The 19,228-nt window shown below is 36.4% G+C and overlaps 1 protein-coding gene across 17 annotated transcripts in view; it reads left to right on the top strand.

The window, feature by feature from the left end:
- The window catches only part of MAP2 (microtubule associated protein 2), a 291,614-nt gene that overhangs the window by 243,151 nt on the left and 29,235 nt on the right, over window positions 1–19,228 (top strand). For 6 of the 17 annotated variants that reach the window (XM_037849208.1, XM_037849209.1, XM_037849207.1 and 3 more), the window contains 5 exons: window positions 7,986–8,231; window positions 10,053–13,784; window positions 14,004–14,210; window positions 14,384–14,518; window positions 17,391–17,452. In XM_037849208.1, coding sequence (XP_037705136.1) covers window positions 7,986–8,231; window positions 10,053–13,784; window positions 14,004–14,210; window positions 14,384–14,518; window positions 17,391–17,452 — 4,382 coding nt within the window. The remainder of the gene's footprint in view (window positions 1–7,985; window positions 8,232–10,052; window positions 13,785–14,003; window positions 14,211–14,383; window positions 14,519–17,390; window positions 17,453–19,228) is intronic. The other 11 variants (XM_037849211.1, XM_037849214.1, XM_037849215.1 and 8 more) reach the window with 8 other exon arrangements.

Genomic DNA, 19,228 nt, shown 5'->3' on the forward strand with positions numbered 1-19,228 from the left:
AAATTGGATTAAACATTGGGAAGGAAAAGAGCAGTTTGCATTAAGAAAAATAACAAAGGAAATCTTGTTTAACTGGATTATTAGCATTGGCTAAGAAAATGTTCTCTGGTGTACTAACACTTCAGCTGAATCCAGAAGCTTGAGTTGGCCAAGTAAAGATGGAGGAAAGGGGCATTGTGGGCAGAGTGACCAAGACATACAGGGCCGTGCAGGTGGGCAAGAGCACAAAGCCCCGTAGTAATTGAAGGATGCCCATGGCTAATGGGCCATGAGAAAGAGATAGAAAAGTGAAGGAGGCTGAGAGTAGGCCATAGCCTGCTGGGTTCAGGAAGATGGATTTCACTCCAGAGGCAGTGGGAAGCCTTATATGACAGTTGTATTTCCCTCAGATCATTGAAATGTTTCTGAACCCCTACTTAAAGCATTTCAAGTGTCAGAAAGTCCTCTTAAGCCAGAGAGGACTATGATATTGACAGACCTGGCTACTCCAAAAGTCCCTCTGAGGTCAAATAATTGACTCTTCTTACTCTTCTATGGAAGTTGAAGTAGGAAAGGAAGAAATAGAGTCCTCTCATCCATCTGATAATTTGCCCAGCTGGCGTTGTGGGGGGTAACACAAAGGATATAGGGAAAATATAAATAAAATATAGAATACCTTTCACGTTTTGATAACTTAGGTGCCACTTTCCAGAGTAACTGTTTCATACATTTCAGAATTGCTTTCCCCAAGCTATTCCAGTATACTGAGAGAAAATGTCAACTCTTTTCCTATTGAAAATAATTTGAAGACATTTTATGAACATTTTTAAACCAAACTTGTAGTTTTATTGAACTCTGTTTTCTTTTTTCAAAAAAGCATTAAACAGTATGAAAGCCTTAATGATTTGCTTTTAAAAGGATAACTATTTTTTTGAGTTATGTGAAAAAAATATATATATATGAAACAAACTCTGCCTCCTTGACTTAAAGACCAAGTATATTCTCACTTTAGATATGTGAATGATGTATGGTTTACAATCAAACTAGTCTCTATCCCTTTAAATAAAAAAAAAAAAAAAGAACCAGAGTTAAATTATATGCAACAAATATTATTTTTAAAATAACCAGTTTAGGTCTGAAAATAAATTAGTGACATCGCAAAGCAGGATTACAAACCATCTGGTTTGTAAGAGCCAACCAAAATTCCATTAAGGTATATCTTCTAGCAGATCAGATGGAAAGAGAGTAGTTAGGTTTCTTTGCCTTTTTGAAGGGATTATTTATTGTCCTCAACACACCCTAAAAGCAACTGTAATCCAAGTGTCACAGTAATTGCCTCACAGTCTGATCCTTTTATACGAATGTGAGAGTTCTTGGATTAAATTGAGTAATTTGATGATTTTGAGGATATGATGATTTTTAAAATAATTATCACATTTTTAAAAGCTGTTCTTTCTCAAAGGGAAAGCATGAAAGCTTCCTCTAAAAAAAGTTAAGATGTTAATTACTATCATGCATGAAAATTCATTTATTATAATTAACAGTATTATAATTCCTAGAATATCTTCTTATTCTGGGAGACATTTACAAGGGATTTTGATATAAAAATTAAACAAGTAGCAGGCACAGAAAGGAAACATGGTACAGTAAACCAATACTGTACTAAGGATATGATGTTTATGTATTAACCACCTTTTTCTTTTCGGCATAATCATAATAATTGGCATTTGGACTGAACTGTTAGAATTTGGAAGGTTGTGCAAGAACAATGGAATCATCTGAAAACAGAGTCAGGAATCCTTCTTAGGTTTGCTCCAGAATTCTAGAGTGGTGTGTACCTCTATCATGGATGTGGTAACATAATAATTCTAATGTGAAAGCAGTTTTCCCTCCATATAATTCTGTGGCAGCAAACACAGTTGGGTCCTTAGAGAGGGCTTAGAGAGGGTAGAGAACCATCTAAGTGGAGCTAGCTACCTTTGGCTATACACCGTGAGGCAGAAGCTGTAATGCTGCAATAGGCAAAATCTCTGAATTGCAGCCACCCCACAAGATACACATCTTGAGGAAAAGAGACTACTCATTTGTAGCAAAAGTAGCTGGAGTAGAAAGGCTGTGTTTTGTGTGACTAACCTTACTTTAACTCAATAGAAATTTTCAAATGCTTAAAAAAACAGTCTGAATGAAAACAAATTAGGGATAATTTATTACACCCATTAAAACCAAGCAAGTAAGCTTCATTTCTGAAGATTATGTTTATGCAAAAGGAAACCATGTAAAGTACAAAGTTTGTAAAGCTACCCCATCCTTGAATATATCACACTATTAAGTGAAATAGAATATTTTGTGGCAAAAGCAGGTTCCCCAAAATCATGTGTATTTATATTGAAAGGATGCATTCAATCATTCCCTTAAACAACCAGTCTATGGTTATGAAATCATTTCAATTTTTATAAATCTCTCAACTCTGACTTGGATGTGTTAAATGAAGGGAAAGAGCAGAGGTACTTGACAACTTGTGTTAGTGTGCTGAAGTCAGATGCTAATCTTTGGAGTTGGCATTGTGCTTAGCACTTTCACAGATATATTCTCATTTAACCCTCCCAGCAACTCACAAAGATCATTCACTCCCACTTTCTTGCCCAGGGTGTCACTGGTAGTAAATGACTTATTCAGAATTCCAATCCAAAGCTAATCCCTTGTAACCACAACTCCACTGCTTCCCTAAAACCACCTCTTATCAGGGTTCTTATGATGAGGCTATGAAAGTGAAATTATTTTCAAATGAGAACTTTTTGTTACAAACTATTTAACTAATTTTCTTTCTTCCAACCACCTCTAAATAAACATTAGTTTCTATATGTTTCCCACCTCTCTACCATGTGATGCAAGAGCAACCACCATACACAACTCTGTAGCAAATGAGGATCTAATATCTCCTATCATTGGAACTAAGCTCACTGTTTAGACTTGACTAGCCATGGTGTCATCTGAGAACAGTTTCCCTTGCATATTTCTGGGGCTTATAAGTCCTTCAGGCTCAAAAGTCCTAAATGAAGATGTGAAGTACATACAGCACATAGTACCAAGGAGAACTAGACTTTGCCAGATTCTTTTTGATGTTGCTTTGGCTAAGGGCCAGACAAATACTACAGAGAAGCTACCTTTCCACCAGAGACCTTCAAGTTTTTGTTGTTTTCTGATTAAAGTTTTTAAGCAAGGCTCTGGGCTGTTTTCACATTTCAGCACTTTTTGAGAAGAGCAACAAAAAGAAAAAGGAGTTCAACATCTTCAAAAGGTTAAAAACATCCAATGAGCTTTGCCTTTAAACTACCAGCCTACTGCTTTAAATTATTTAGTTTTTTACTATAGTCAGCTCCACTTCCCAAGAAATAAATGTTGAAAAGCAGAGAGCAGAGTATCCCATTTTCACTTGATTGTCCATGCAATCTGTTAAACATATTAGAAGTTTTAGAAGTAACTTGCCCCAGTGAGTCACTGGGAAATATGAATGGTTGGGACATGTGACAAGCCAAGGGCTTATGATTCAGCTGGTGTCATAGATTAGATCTTGGCCAATTTTCTGCTCAGCTGAGAAATCGTGCCGAGTTGAACTAAGAATATCAAACATAATTTTAGGCTCCCGCTATCTCATGATATAATAAGTATCATGGTTGAGAAACTTCTGAGTACCCATCCAGAAACAACTTGCATGGAACAATCAGTAAATAATGGCTCAAAGGATTAAAAGTATTCTCTCTACAAGATGTTATTTTAATATCCTTATGATTTCAGACTTATTTCCAAATGTCGACATTTGGTTGCTGAAAATAAGTCACTGCCCTAAAAATACTGTGTATTTTCAAATTAATGTTATAATTCTGTTTGAATTGTGATAGAAATTTAAAACCATGCAGATAGATATTACAGACTTTGCTCTTATTATTGAGAGTTATGAAAAATTTAAAATTACCTATATAAGTAAATAAATAATGTTTAGCAAATTTAGTAACCTGCCCTGTAGGCCAGAGATAAAGTGTCTACATACATCAGAAGCCAAGTATTGTTCATTGTCAGAGTCTTTAAAAGTCCCTGAATTATACAAGAATCCAAGTGTTAGGCAGACTGATCTATAGTTATGTTTTTAAGTAGATATATTTAAATAATGGAGAATTATAAGCCAAGACCCAGGAAAAGACAGAAATGATAGTTATTCCTTTAGCATTTCCATGAGAAATGTGCAATCGGGAGTTTAAAACATGAAAACATAAAGAACCGGTGTTACCAATGAAGCCACATAAAAGAAAGCCTTTTTTAATCTGGAGCCTTCTTTCTATAAATTATGAGCTAACTGCATCTCTATTATGCTTTCAGAAGAGATACAAAACATTAGAAAACAAGTTAATATTATTAGAGACTTTATTAAAATGATATACTTCCACTGTCCTGCAAATGAGAACCAGTGTTCAAAATGATGCCTAAGGTACTGCATTATCCTTAGGATACAAGGAGAGTTATGTTGACTGTACTCTCCTTATCAAGGCAGAAAAGGGGAATAATGTATTGTAGAGTTCCCATAACAGGACTGAAAATCTTTTTCTGGTTAAAGTTGTTAAATAAAAATCAAATTAACAAAAATGTTAATTATTTGAGCATCCTTGATAATTAAGGTTGTGCTTCAAACAGGACTATTTTCCCTGTAATTGTACAGGCATCAGCTCCTAACAACTTTCTTCTTTTTAACTTATAAATATATTGCTATAAGCATAAGAAAAATTATTCTTTTTGAGACAGTTTATTCCAAAGAATGCATTTGTTTTGTAATGCTTTGTCTCTATTGCAGTCTTTCCTTGGTTATTCTGATCCGTTTGAGGGGAATTTATAGATAATTTCTGTGATCCAATAGGAGTATCAATGCCTTTGATTCACTTAGATCAATGGCAAGGTTGCTTAATGGGTAGTTTAAATTCAGTGACTACTTAAGCATGACACATTCACTTTCTCCCATTCTCCATTGGCTTGGTCTTGCTAATTCCCATCGATCTCACTGTCTGCTTCTGTGACTCTTTGTGTCCCTGTGCAGTTGTTTGTCTCGTCTGTCTGATCTTGTGTCTGTCTTGTCCAGTTCTCCCTGCAGTTTCTTCCTGTGTGTCTGTTTGTAGATGAAGGGGCTGAGGATCTAGTGGGTCCTCTACACAGGTTCCCCAGCCATGAACCCACCACCCGCGGGGAGAGGCGTAGTCTCCTAGCCCCCTCCGTCTCGGTGTCTGTGCCTGATGATGAGCCTTACAATTCCGATGAGGAGTACTATGAGCATCCCTTGTTCAGCTCAGAGTGGACTGTCTCTAGGGGCATCCCCAGTGTCCCAGCACAGAGAGCAGAGGCCCACTTAGACCAGGAGAAAGGTGAACCAAGCATGGTCCCCTTTTGCTCCTCCTCTCCAGCCTGCAGCTTTAACCTCATGCATCATACTAAGTGTTCCTTCATAAGGGGGTTGGGAGGGAAAAGGAGCCAGTTTTTTCCACATGAAACTGAAGTCCCTATAAAGGTTGTCCAAATGCCTCAGCAACTGATATGAAAGTAGCGTTGCTTGAGGCAAGTGAGCACTTCCCTTTTCTTTATCACTGCTTCTGAGAAGGAAGATTAAAGGAGGAAAAGAAAAGGCAGGAAGCAAAAAAAGCCCAGTTAAAGTATGACTCCTTTCTGTTCCCTACAAATAAGTCAGTCAGGGAAGAACATGTCTTATCCAAACCTAGGAACATGACCCTGAATATTACAATATTACCTTTTTGCCTCCTTGGATATATAATATTACCAGGAACACACTTAAATACAATTAGTGCTCTTTTTAGCGCTTTGTTAATACTATAGCTCTTTAAAAGATAAACATTGAAGAATCTGGGGCAGAATAAATATTATGGAATTAATTTATTTCTCCAAATCCCTTCATCATCTGCAGAAATTACAAAAGCTTTCCCAGGTAACTTAATCTTGGCTTACATCAGCAGAGCTGGATTAAAATGAAGGATATGATTGACAACCTTTGTCATCCCAGCTCTACAAAGCCAGGAGACCTTAGTCTATAATTGGCTATGGTGAGGGTGACTTAAGTGGGTGATGGGCTCTAATTTGACTCATTTTAACTAGGTAGTTTTGTAAAGAAAAAAAAAGTGTAGCTAAAAAAATTTTTTTTTTTTTTTGCTTAAATGTGGAGGTTATTTTCATGTAGGAGAAAATAACATTTAATTGATGAGTTTATTTTCATATGGAATAATAAGTAATGGAAGGGCAGATAGTTTCAAGACAATGGGGAAAAACTCACATCTCATCAACTTAATTAATGATAATAAACCTTATTAAGGGTCTTTTTGAAAACAGCACCAATGACTCAGGCACTCTGGTAGAGAAATGTAACTTATTTATGCATGAAACTAAGTTCTGCTAGTGTGAACTTAAAAAAAACTTGTGAATTTTTAAATAAGGAACAGGTGTAGTGGAAATAAACATGATTTATACAAAATGCGAAAATAGCTAAAAGGTTACAGGGATTTGGAAAACATATAAATTAATTTCATTCGACTTCCTCCACTAAGATGGCATTGATAACACAACTATATTAAAAGTCTCTGAACTGTGATCAAAATCTCTAATTTTATGGCATTATAAAAATTGTTTTAATAATAAATCAGAATCAGAATTTTTTGTGTTATTTACATAACTAAATTATAAAAATGAAAGAGTATGAGTGTTAAATGTGAGGAGATGAAGTAGTTCTCTCTTTTTTTCCCCCTGAGAGTTTTACTGTTTCACAAAAAGAAGATTCCTTTCCTTTTCATCTGCAGTTTTTTCCCCACAGGGCTGTTTAAAAAATATACAGTATTTTATAGGAGTCTTCCATTTGTAGAAATATAAAGCAACTTAAAAATTTTCCTTCTAACGTCTTAAGATATAAAATGGATTTCTTTTACTGACATTTGAAACATAAATGGGAAATAAAGGAACAAGATAATTCATGACCTCATAAGTTTATATTTTATGTTTTAAATGTTAACATTTTCCCTGTGATTTACTTCTTTGGGAGGATAGTTTGGCAATTTGGTTTCCACTCAATTATGTTTCCTTGTAGATTTCAGTTTGTTTAAAGAAAGAAGACTTTATAGCTAATATGCTCATTCTCTTTCTTAATCAATGCCAAAGAGAACTATACATAAACTACAGTACTAATATTTCAGGGCTTTAAACAATTTGATAAGAGCTGTGTCCTAGAGATAGACTTTTATAAATAGTAAGATTTTAATTTTACCTTAATCTTGCTTTTCAAAATATTTTACTTCCTCCTTGAAAAGTTTCATTTTCTCTGACATCATATAATACAATGAAATAAAAAAGATTTATGAAGTATTACATCCTAGAAATACTAAGTAAATTATATTTTAATCATGATGGACTTTGTGACAAAGCTGTTAAAGTAGTTGATTGGATGTTATCTTGCGGCAAGGCATTTTTTTTTTTATTTCCAAAGATTTCTTTAGGGAAGTCTGCATGTATTAGAGTAATCAGGAATCCTTATGTAGGGGCTTCTTGCATTGGAGAAAACAGCACATGTCTAACCAACTTAAAGATTTTTTTTCACAACCATCTGTTACCCAGCGGCACCATCTCTTATTTCCAGCAAGCTTTCCACCTGTGTTCAACTTACTGCCATTTCCACTAAGGTAAATAGAGCAAAAACCCTTTCAGCTCTCAATTTTTATAAAAATGTAGCCTTTTAATGGGACGTTAAAAGGCATCATTATTAACAGATTATACATAACAATTTGCCAACCATTATATAATGTACCTTTCATTAGAATACTAATTTGCTCATCCAAATGGTAACAGAAAAAAACACCTGAGGTTCTTAAGAAATCATTATAAAGGAGCTGAAAGCGTGCCCTGTATAATATTTCGGTCATTTCCTGTATTTGTTCTGTGGTCATGATGTCAACATCTTTTTCATCCCTAAGAAGAAGAAACGCTAGAGGGTCCAATGGTGGAGGAACAGAAACCTGCCACTCTTCCTGGGAAAGAGTGTGAGGCTGAAAAGTCCTCAGACCAACCCAAGGGCCTCAGTGAGGGCCAAGTGGAGTCTAGTGCGGAGGCCAAAATAGTCCCTGAAGAGAGGGCCCCGGCAGGGACCCTGCATGAGAAAAGTGTAAAAGAGATCACAGAGGTGTCTCCGGAAGTCAAAACCCCTTCCTCTCCCAAGGAAGGTGTGTCTTTCTTAGGATTTGCATGTTTTGTTGCAAATGATCTCTCCAGCAGCTTACCAAACTGATGCCTTTCCAATGCTATGTCAACATTCAGTCTTCTCATGATCACAGAGCCACTGTTTTAGGCTTAATAAATAGAGAGTATGGCTTGCGCAGGTGCCGTGTGGCAGCTTGGTTTTCCACTGCTGCAGCTGATTCCTGATTTTACTTTGCCATGATACAATATGCTTTGCAGCTAGGCTGATGATGCTATGTGAGCTTCCTCCCTCCCCCCCCATCTCAAATGTTTGCCAGTCACATTGCTAATACATGTATATTTTTATTTTTATTTTTGGGACAGCAATTCATATGCTTTTCTTTCAAATAGTAGAGTTGTTGACTTGGACTTGGCCACAAAATGGCTTAAATGGTAGCATCGTTTTTGTTTGCAACCACAATGTGCTCTATTTTTTTATGCTTGAATGAATACTGGTTTGGTTTCTTCAAAGCTCCTGCTGATGCTTCTCATATCATTTCCAATCCATGCCAGTCAACCCTTTTGATCATCCCCATATCTCTTGACTTTTCATTCATCTAACCTTTATTAGAAGTTCGTAAAGTATTTCTTTTCTATTGTTACAACAGGACACACAAATATATAAGGTAATGATGATTCAGACAGTTGCTCTTCGAGAGACAGTTGAGTTTTATTATTTCCTGCCCCCCCCCCAGATTTTTTCCAAACAATTACATTTGGCCCTACTGACCATGATGAAATACTTTGATACAGTAAGACTCTGAAGCCTTTTGTGTTGATGCATAAAAATTAAAATGGTTCATTTTGTTTCTGGGAAGTATCTCTAAAGCCAAGACCAGGCATTGTTTCTCCAGTTGGTCCCATTCCAGGGAATGAGGTCAGGACCTCAAGGAGAAAGGTATTTTAGTAATTGGCTGTTTTAAAAATTTTGTTGCTTTACTCACATGCTTTTCCAGTATTAATAGCATAATTCAAATTTTCTTAAACTTATCATACAGATTAAGAAATTATTAGGAATTAGGAATTTTGAATATGTAGTATAAATTGTCTTGTCAGTTCTTACATCATGGGACATAATAAATGATTGGCAAAAGTCAATAACAATATTGAGCAATACATACATTACTACAATAAAAGTTTTAAAAATTTGAAAAAAAAGTCAATAGCAAATATTAATTTATATTCCTGAAATTTAAACACAGATGACGTCTAAAAATTTATGCCAGTAACCACCTGACACCCAAAAGAGTGGTCCAGTCATTTGTTTATCAAGTTACCATGAAACTATTGGCATTTATTTTATGAAGGTAGTCAGTCCTCTGATTGTGGCCTGCCATTCACTTTTAAATGAGGAAATAAATAAAAGGTTCAGTAAAAATCAATGCCTATTCATATTTAGTTCTTAAAATATATTCTTTTGTACTTTAATATTAGCTACTTATTCAATATTCTTTAATTTATAATTTTCCTCTATAGAAGGCACATGCATTTTTTTTTCCTACCAGAATACATGTCACATAATGTTTGGGAAACCAAATTAAACAAAAAGGAAAAAATAGCATCCAAAAGTATACTCTTATTACAATTACTGTACACATTAATTCACAATGGGAATTCATTTTAGCAATAGCACACATATATCTCTGTCTTGACATTTTCATATTTATTTTTAAATGGGTAGCATGCTTGCATGTTTCATAGATTTTCTTTATACCCACATTCATTTATCATTTCAAAATATAATTTTAAGCTTACTGCCTGAAAGCACTTGCCTATTTGTTTAAAAATCAACCCCATTACTTCAGGTTTACTTACAGCCTCGAAGATGGAGTTCCATGATCAACAGGAATTGAGTCCTTCTCCAGCTGAGCCATTAGACAAGAAAGAAAAGGAATCGGAGAAACCAAGTAAGCCTGGTGAAGACCTTAAACATGCTGCCTTAGTTTCTCAGCCTGAGACAACTAAAACTTCCCCTGATAAAAAGTACTTGCAAGACAAAGAAGAAGAAACAGCGCCCCCCTCTCTATTTGGGCACACTCCTGGTGCTGGCCTAGAAGACATGAAACAGAAGACAGAGCCAAGTATGGTAGTACCTGGCATTGACTTCCCAGCAGAGCCTCCAAAAGTGCAAAAGGACTGGTTCATTGAAATGCCAATGGAAGCAAAAAAGGATGAGTGGGGTTTAGTTGCTCCAATATCTCCTCGCCCCCTGACACCCATGAAAGAAAAAGATGTACTTGAGGATATTCCAAAATGGGAAGGGAAACAATTTGATTCCCCCATGCCAAGTCCCTTTCAAGGTGGAAGCTTCACTCTTCCTTTACATGTCATGAAGAATGAAATAGTTGCAGAAGCATCACCCTTTGCCCCTCCCCTCCTACAGCCAGATGACAAAAAGTCTCTGGAAGAAACCAGAGGCCCAGAGACTGCCAAAGATAGTTATAGGGTTGAAGTTAAAGATAAACCTGACAAAATAGCGGAAACACCAGCATCACCGGCCATTACTTCACCAAAAGAGGCTCTCATTCAAAATGTGGAAGAATGTGTCACAGAGAAAGTTTCAGGAGAAGAAAAGGAGGTCGTAAAACAAGAGAGTGTGCAGGAAAAAGAAACTTCCACCCTCAGTGGACAGGAACCTACACTTACTGAAAAGGAATCTCAGCTAAAACTTGAAGGAAAAACTACCATTCCTGAAAAAGAAGCCATGCCAAAAGAGAGCGAACCACCCAGACTGGCAGATGAAGAAACAGGCATAATTCAGACACCCACAGAGCAGAAAGGTCAGGAGCCCACCACAGAGATGTTAAAACAGGACTTATTCCCTGTAAGTTTGGAGCAACCAGTTATGGATTTAATCATGAGCTCTACGACGTTGGAGAGTGTCTCCATTGAATCAGGTGCACTAAGTGAACAGAGTACAACCCAAGAACTTGTTGAAGAAAAAGTTGCTGACAAAGATAAGGTTGAAAAGTTTGGGGCTGCAACATCAGCTGAGGCTGACATGCCATTTTACGAAGATAAGTCAGGAATGTCAAAGTACTTTGAAACATCTGCCTTGAAAGAAGATGTGACAAAAAGCATTCAGCCAGACAGTGACTACTATGAACTGAGTGATACAAGAGAAAATGTCCATGAGTCTTTTGATACTGTATCTCCCATGCAGAAAAATGATGACAAGGGATTTCAGGAAGGAAAAGAATCCCAGCCCAGTGCCCCAGCACAAGAAGCAGGGTATAGTACCCTTGCACAGAGTCATCCATCTGATTTACCTGAAGAACCCAGTTCTCCTCAAGAAAGAATGTTCACTATTGATCCAAAAGTGTATGGGGAGAAAAGGGATCTCCACAGTAAGAATAAGGATGATTTGACACTAAGCAGGAGCTTAGGACTTGGTGGTAGGTCTGCAATAGAACAAAGAAGCATGTCAATCAATTTGCCCATGTCTTGCCTGGATTCCATAGCCCTTGGATTTAACTTTGGTCGGGGGCATGATCTTTCTCCTCTGGCTTCTGATATTCTAACCAACACTAGTGGAAGCATGGATGAAGGGGATGATTACTTACCTGCCACAACACCTGCATTAGAAAAAGCCCCTTGCTTCCCAATAGAAAATAAAGAGGAAGAAGAACAGGTAGAGGAGGAAAAAACTACCGGAGAGGAAAATATTCAAGCCGAGACCGTGTGTGAGTCACCTTTCCTAGCCAAAGATTATTACAAAAATGGTACTGTCATGGCCCCTGACCTGCCTGAAATGCTAGATCTGGCAGGCACAAGGTCAAGATTAGCTTCTGTGAGTGCAGATGCTGAGGTTGCCAAGAAGAAATCAGCCCCATCCAAGACTGTGGTTGAGGAGAGTAGTACTGGCTTGCCCCCTGTAACCGATGAAAACCACATCATTGTAAAAACGGACAGTCAACTTGAAGACCTGGGCTACTGTGTGTTCAATAAATACACAGTCCCACTCCCATCACCTGTTCAGGACAGTGAGAATTTATCAGGGGAGAGTGGTTCCTTTTATGAAGGCACTGATGATAAAGTTCGAAGAGATTTGGCCACAGACCTCTCTTTGATTGAAGTAAAACTGGCAGCTGCAGGAAGAGTCAAAGATGAGTTCAGTGCTGAGAAAGAAATATCCCCACATATCTCCGGTGATAATTTGGGACTGGGTAGGGAGTTTGATCAAGAAAGGAAAGCTAATGATAAGCTAGATACCGTACTAGAAAAGAGTGAGGAACATGCTGATTCCAAAGAGCAGGACAAGAAAACAGAAGAGGCTGATGATAAAGTTGAAATATCTGGAATAGGAGTAACCTATGAACAAGTACCAGCCCAAGAACTGACTGTATCAAAAGATAAGTCACCTCTCATGGTTGAAAAAACAGAAAAAGAGAAAGGTCTTAGCTCAGTGCCAGAGGTAGCTGAGGTAGAACCATTCAACAAAGCTGAACCAGAGCTAGATTTTGCTCCAGAGAAAGCTGACCAGGGACAATTAGATATTAAAATCAGTGACTTTGGACAGATGGCAGCAGGGCTAAGCATAGGTGCTGGGAAGGCAGTAGAACTTACACTCGAGGCTACGCAACAGGACCTGACCACCTCATCCAAAGCGCCTGTGGAGACAGATGTATTTTTGGGTGTTGAACCTGGCCCCATGAAAGAAGGCACCAAAGTTAGTGAGACAGAAATCAAAGAGAAGGTGGCCAAGCCTGACTTAGTTCACCAGGAAGCTGTAGACAAAGAGGAGTCCTACGAGTCTAGTGGTGAACATGAAAGCCTCACCATGGAGTCCTTGAAACCTGATGAGGGCAAGAAGGAAACATCTCCAGAATCATCTCTAATTCAAGATGAGCTTGCCATCAAATTGTCAGTGGAAATACCTTGCACAAGTGCTGTTTCAGAGGCTGATTTAGCCACAGATGAGAAAGCGGATATCCAGATGGAATTTATTCAGCTGCCCAAAGAAGAAAACAAAGAGACTCCAGATATATCAGTCGTGCCCTCCGACGTTACGGAGCCATTCCCTGAAGGGACTGTGACTGAGCCAGCAGAGGCTCAGGGTGAGGAAGAAGAGATAGAAGCCCAGGGAGAATTTGACAAGCTGCTCTTCCGCTCGGATACCCTTCAGATTACTGATCTGGGTGTCCCGGGTATCAGAGAGGAATTTGTGGAGACCTGCCCAGGTGAACACAAAGGAGTAATTGAATCAGTTGTGACCATTGAGGATGATTTCATCACCGTAGTGCAAACTACTATGGATGAAGGGGAGTCTGGTTCCCACAGCGTGCGTTTTGCAGCCCTGGAGCAGCCTGAGGTAGAAAGGAAACCCTCTCCCCATGACGAAGAGGAACTCGAGGTAGAGGAGGCAGCTGAAGTCCAGGCAGAACCCAAGGATGGCTCCCCAGAGGCTCCAGCTTCCCCTGAGAGAGAAGAGGTTGCACTCTCAGAATATAAGACAGAAACCTACGATGATTACAAAGATGAGACCACCATTGATGACTCCATCATGGATGCCGACAGCCTCTGGGTGGACACTCAAGGTGTGCTTTCTTTCTTTCTTTTTTTTTTTTTAATTTCTACTTCCAAATAAAGCCCAATAACCTAAAGGGAAAATACTTTTTCCCCCTAATGTAGCATTTTTAAATGTTCCTTTAATTCTTTATTCTGCATTTTGTTAAATGTATGAAGGCTTGTATACATTTGTAACTAATATTTTCATTGTTGTTGTTGTTGTTGTCATGATTTGCTTTGATCCGCAGATGATGATAGGAGCATCATGACAGAACAGTTAGAAACTATTCCTAAAGAGGAGAAAGCTGAAAAGGAAGCTCGGAGATCATCTCTTGAGAAACATAGAAAAGAAAAGCCTTTTAAAACCGGGAGAGGCAGAATTTCCACTCCTGAAAGAAAAATAGCTAAAAAGGAACCTAGCACAGTCTCCAGAGATGAAGTGAGAAGGAAAAAAGGTTCATTTAACAATCACTTCTTTAAAAATGTTTTTGAAATAATTCATTATTCCTCTTTTGTAGAAGAAACTGCCTAACAGTGGTAACTACTTATTTTATGAAATTTCATTTGGTTTTGCTTCAAGTGTTTGTTTTTTCCTGATGGTATGCTTTTTGTGTTTTCTTATTCATAGCAGTTTATAAGAAGGCTGAACTTGCTAAAAAAACAGAAGTTCAGGCCCACTCTCCTTCCAGGAAATTCATTTTAAAACCTGCTATCAAATATACTAGACCAACTCATCTCTCCTGTGTTAAGCGGAAAACGACAGGTGACTGTTCAATTCTGCAATGTGGCTGGCAAACATAGACATGTATTTTTTTTTTAGTGTCATTGCTGTAGTAGCTTCTTCATTTTGTTTTTCTCCTAAGAATCTTGGCAATCATGAACAATTTCACTATAAGTGTTTTGTATCATTATTATTTTTTTCCCTCCCTGCAGAAGAGGTCATGATCATCTATTTCTTTGCCATGCTCAGACTTAACCAGTGCGTGACTGTATCTTGGCATTGTGCTCTAGTGTCATGTTATGGGGATTCCTATTATCGTTCTGTGTGTTTAGTTAGATAATGGTGATGAATTTAACCATGGTATGCATTCCCATGATTTTGCTTTTTTACCTCCCTCATGCTTCAACACCTACATTATTCTCCTATTTTGTACGTTGTCACTACCAAATCTGTTACTGATGTTGATGAATTTACGTAAAACGACCAAGAATGCGTAGTGATTTAGAGACTGAAAATGGAAAGCAAAACTGGAGTACAATTGTGATTTGCAAAATCGCTTTGCTTTAGATGAAACAAACAAACAGACAAAAAAATGAAATTGCCTGGTAATGTCATCAGATTTTATTCCTCATCTCCAAAACTAGAAAGGCCTTTCAATCTTTTGTACTGTACCTTTTAGCTGACACTGTCATCAGGATTTTCTTGGTGTGTTAGATCCAAATTGTTAAATTTTCCTATGTAATTCAGTATTCAAAATTCCAAGTTAAAACATCCCTTCCCACAAGTATCTTAGAACCCATCTTTGCTTCTATTTTGCTACCTTTTTCCTTCTCTGTCTTCTGCAAATGTTCTCATTTTTGCTAAGTTTTAAAAAGTGGTGGAATGAAGGAATGAAACTTGTTGCAAATTATAGTAAAAGCCCATACAAATATTATAATGAAAACTTTATTCCTAAATTTGATTGTAAATAATTTATTTTATATGTATAATGATACTATGATAATCTGAATTTAGGAAATATTTTATTTTTCCATTTATTAAGTGGCACATTTGCAGTGTATAAAATAGGATACTACTTTGGTAAATCAGAAAGGATTATTTTCTGTTCCATTCTGTCATAAATACCTCCTTATAAATCTTTCTACGGTTTTAAAAGTCAAAGGAAGCATTAACTTTTGATATGAATAACAAGAAAATCAAGGTGATTGATGTATTCCAAGTATTTTGTATTTGTGCTCTTCATATAGGAATCATCTCATGTGCTTTCTTTCAAAGGACCTCTATCTAAGGCAGGATTTGAAAGTGAAAAGCTTACAATTTTACACAAACCTTGACGATGAAGATTCAGGATGAGTTGTTCTGAGTTAGGAGTTAGGAAATTAACTCATCATGTGTAACTCTTGTATCACATCTCATTTAGTTCATTTACTCAGGTTGTTATCATCATTAAACTTGACATTTTTCTTCTAGTTACACAAATGTTTGGACAGGCAGAATCTCTTGGTTTGGGTATAAAGTTCCTATATCTTACCTGTAAGGACTAAAAGATGGCACGAGAATTGTGGAATTTCAGAGGAAATGTCAAATAGTTTGATGCAGGGCCTACATGTCATTGATATTCAAATTACTACACTGAAAGTAAATTGCCTTTGTTCTATTCAATCTTTAAAAGAAATGTAAGTTATTTGCACCAATTAGAATCTTCCCTTATTCTAGTCAAATATTAAGATACTTACTCTAACCAAAAGCAATATCAAACATGAAGCTCATTGGTTTGAAACAAACTATATATGTCACAGGTGTTCAAGATAAAGCATAGAAGCAGTAGGAAGGCATCGTTTGCACTGCTTCTTTTAAGAATCCATTCTAGAAATTGTGGAAAATCTTACTACCCCATTCCATAACCTATAATATTTTTATTATATTTTTGCCTTCGGGCTGCGCATGGCCTAAGAAACCTTTTTGAAACTCATTTGGAGTGCTTCTAAGCATACATAACTTTTCCTGAGGTTTTCTCTCTTATGAAAATATTGTAGGAGGAAGTAAACACATGAGCTTGAGTATTTTATTTCCTAAGATATGGCTGGCTCTCAAAAACACAAAGGATTGTTTTAACTCATGAGAGATATTTAAGTCAGGTAAGTCATCAACAGAAAATATTCCAGAGATAATGGTTTAAAATTTAAACCAGATGCATAAAATAGCAGCAAGAGAAACAGCAGTAACAGATGTGGTAATAGTTTCATACAGGAAGTGCATGTCTGGAACATGTTCTATATTGCTGAACTCAAAATTCCTCTTGTTTCTCTCTTTGACAAGCTATTTTTTTTCCCTTCTCTTCTTATGTGATGTGTTCATGTCAAACAATCGTGTCATTCATACTGTGAAATGGAGGGGTGTAGAGGGAATGGGGTTGGCTAACCATGACAGTTTGGAATATAAAATGCCAACAATATTTGCAGGTATGCCAATGGCTTCCAAAACAAGAGGAGGGTTTGGGAATCTCCATGGACACTCTTTATCAGGCCAACCCTAGAAACCAATCAATCCCCTTTTCCTTAAATTGTACAGCATATGAATTACCATTCTGGGAGTAACTTTCACCCCAAAGAGTCTATCCTCATGTAATAGTGATTCAAATGTGCATTGGTAATCAATGGGAAATTATTTGGTGTCTGTACACATGCTTTTGGTTATAAGACATTTGGTTATCTTATTTCGCACACAGTATTGTGGAAGCCACATGTAATAATATTAATTAGGTTTCTTCAGATACTGATTTTGAGTCTCAAAATAAGCAAGTTTTGCTTTATATTAGTCTCTTGACAGAACTAAATATCTCAAAGGTATTGAACGATTTGTTTGCTCTTTAGCCACTGAGTTTGGGGTTGTTTGTGCCTTTTCTTTTCAACAGGAGCAGGAGGTGAATCAACTCAGGCTCCCAGTGTATTTAAACAGGCAAAGGACAAAGTCTCTGTGAGTAAAATATGTTTTCCCTTGTTCTTGATTTGAATCTATTTTTTGTATTATTTGTAATCTTTTAATAACTCGAGATACAGTTTATGCTTTAGATTTTACTCTTAAATGCAATTTGAAATCTTTCACTTACCCAGAATTGTTCTGGTGACATCAGGCATGTGTTAATGTCTTCTGGAATGACATGTGATCATAATTGGTGAGGAGAGAGCTGGGCTTTAGGCTGCCTCTTTATGTGTGCAACAAAAACACATGAAAAAGCACCATGATCTGGCAAAAAACAGAAGCCCAATTTACCTGCTCTTTAGAGCATTAAGTTAAACTGTCATAATCAACACTAAACTATATTTTATAATACGTCTTCATTTTTATTACTAAATAAGAATATGAAAAAGTGCAACAGTATAGATATACAAAAAGAAGTAAAAAATCAGTTATAATTCCCTTATCTAAAGATAATTACAGTTGCTATTTGATGTAAAATATCTTAGGCCTTTTTATGCATCTCTGTACATTTAATAACAAAAATAGAAATATACACTGAGAATAATTTTTTGTGGAACGATAAACATTTCCATGCTTGGACAACATCATTTTAATGACTACATAATACTGTTTTATTTATATATGATATATTTAATCAATTCCTAATTATTAGACATTCAAACTATTATTTTGTTGTTGTGATTTTAACAATTTTATTATTGCAGTCCTTTTGGCTAAATCCATGAATGTATCCATATGTATTTACTTAGGATAATTTCCTAGTAGTGAAAGTATCGTGTCAAAACAAATGTCCATATTTAAGGTTTTTGCTACATAATGCCAAATTGCCCTCCAGAAAGGTTCTACTCACTTATTCGTCCTGTAGCTGTGTATGAGTGTTATTACTAGATGTTCCTATATTTTTCTATATTGCTAAATTATGGAAATGAAGTGTTATCTCATTGTTCGAATTTGGTTCTTAATGATGTTGAATTTTTTCAAATGTTTATGAATCTTTTCTATTCCTTCTTTTGTAAATTTTATTTTGTGTATCATTAACTATATTATAAGGACCTTCATCTGACAAGCCAAGGTTAACACTACTAACAAATTCCTGAAAGTAAAACAGATAACTTCAATGATGTTGATCAGTAGTTTATCACAATGTTCTGGGTCTAAGCAATCACAGATGATATGTGAATTTCAGTTCTTTGTTTAGTCTACTAAAAACTGATGAGATTTTAGGCTTTCACTTTTATTTATTGTGAAATATAATGATTCATTTCCAATGACAGCTAAACTTTTTATAACATCTTGAGCCTGAGGGGCTTTACATGATAAGGGAAAATATTTGATTTTTATGTAAATGTTTCCAGACATATTCCTGAACATATGGTAAGCAATAGAATTTATCTATTCCTTTGGTAAATATTAGGCTTTATATTAGCACAATTTGGTTTCCATTGTGCCTTCTATTTCTGACAAAGAACTAGCAAATTGTCATGATTCTGTGCAGGGCTATGAAACAGACCAGATACAAATCATAAATATTTATTACCTATGTGATCTTTTTCTAAAATAAAGGGGGGCATGTAAAAATTTCTATATCGTATTATAGTTGTGAAAATTAAATATAGTAATTCTATAAACTGTACAAAGTATAAGGTATAGTATAAAGTCAATAAATAATGACAGTTATTATTTGAAAGATGGAAGTCTTCAAGAGCAGATACAAAGTAAGTCTGAGCTTTCCCCCTTTAGGAAAAGAATTTTTAAGTGGACTTTATTTGG

This window comes from Choloepus didactylus, chromosome 9 (genome assembly GCF_015220235.1).
Source record: "Choloepus didactylus isolate mChoDid1 chromosome 9, mChoDid1.pri, whole genome shotgun sequence".
NCBI classification, from domain to species: domain Eukaryota; kingdom Metazoa; phylum Chordata; class Mammalia; order Pilosa; family Megalonychidae; genus Choloepus; species Choloepus didactylus.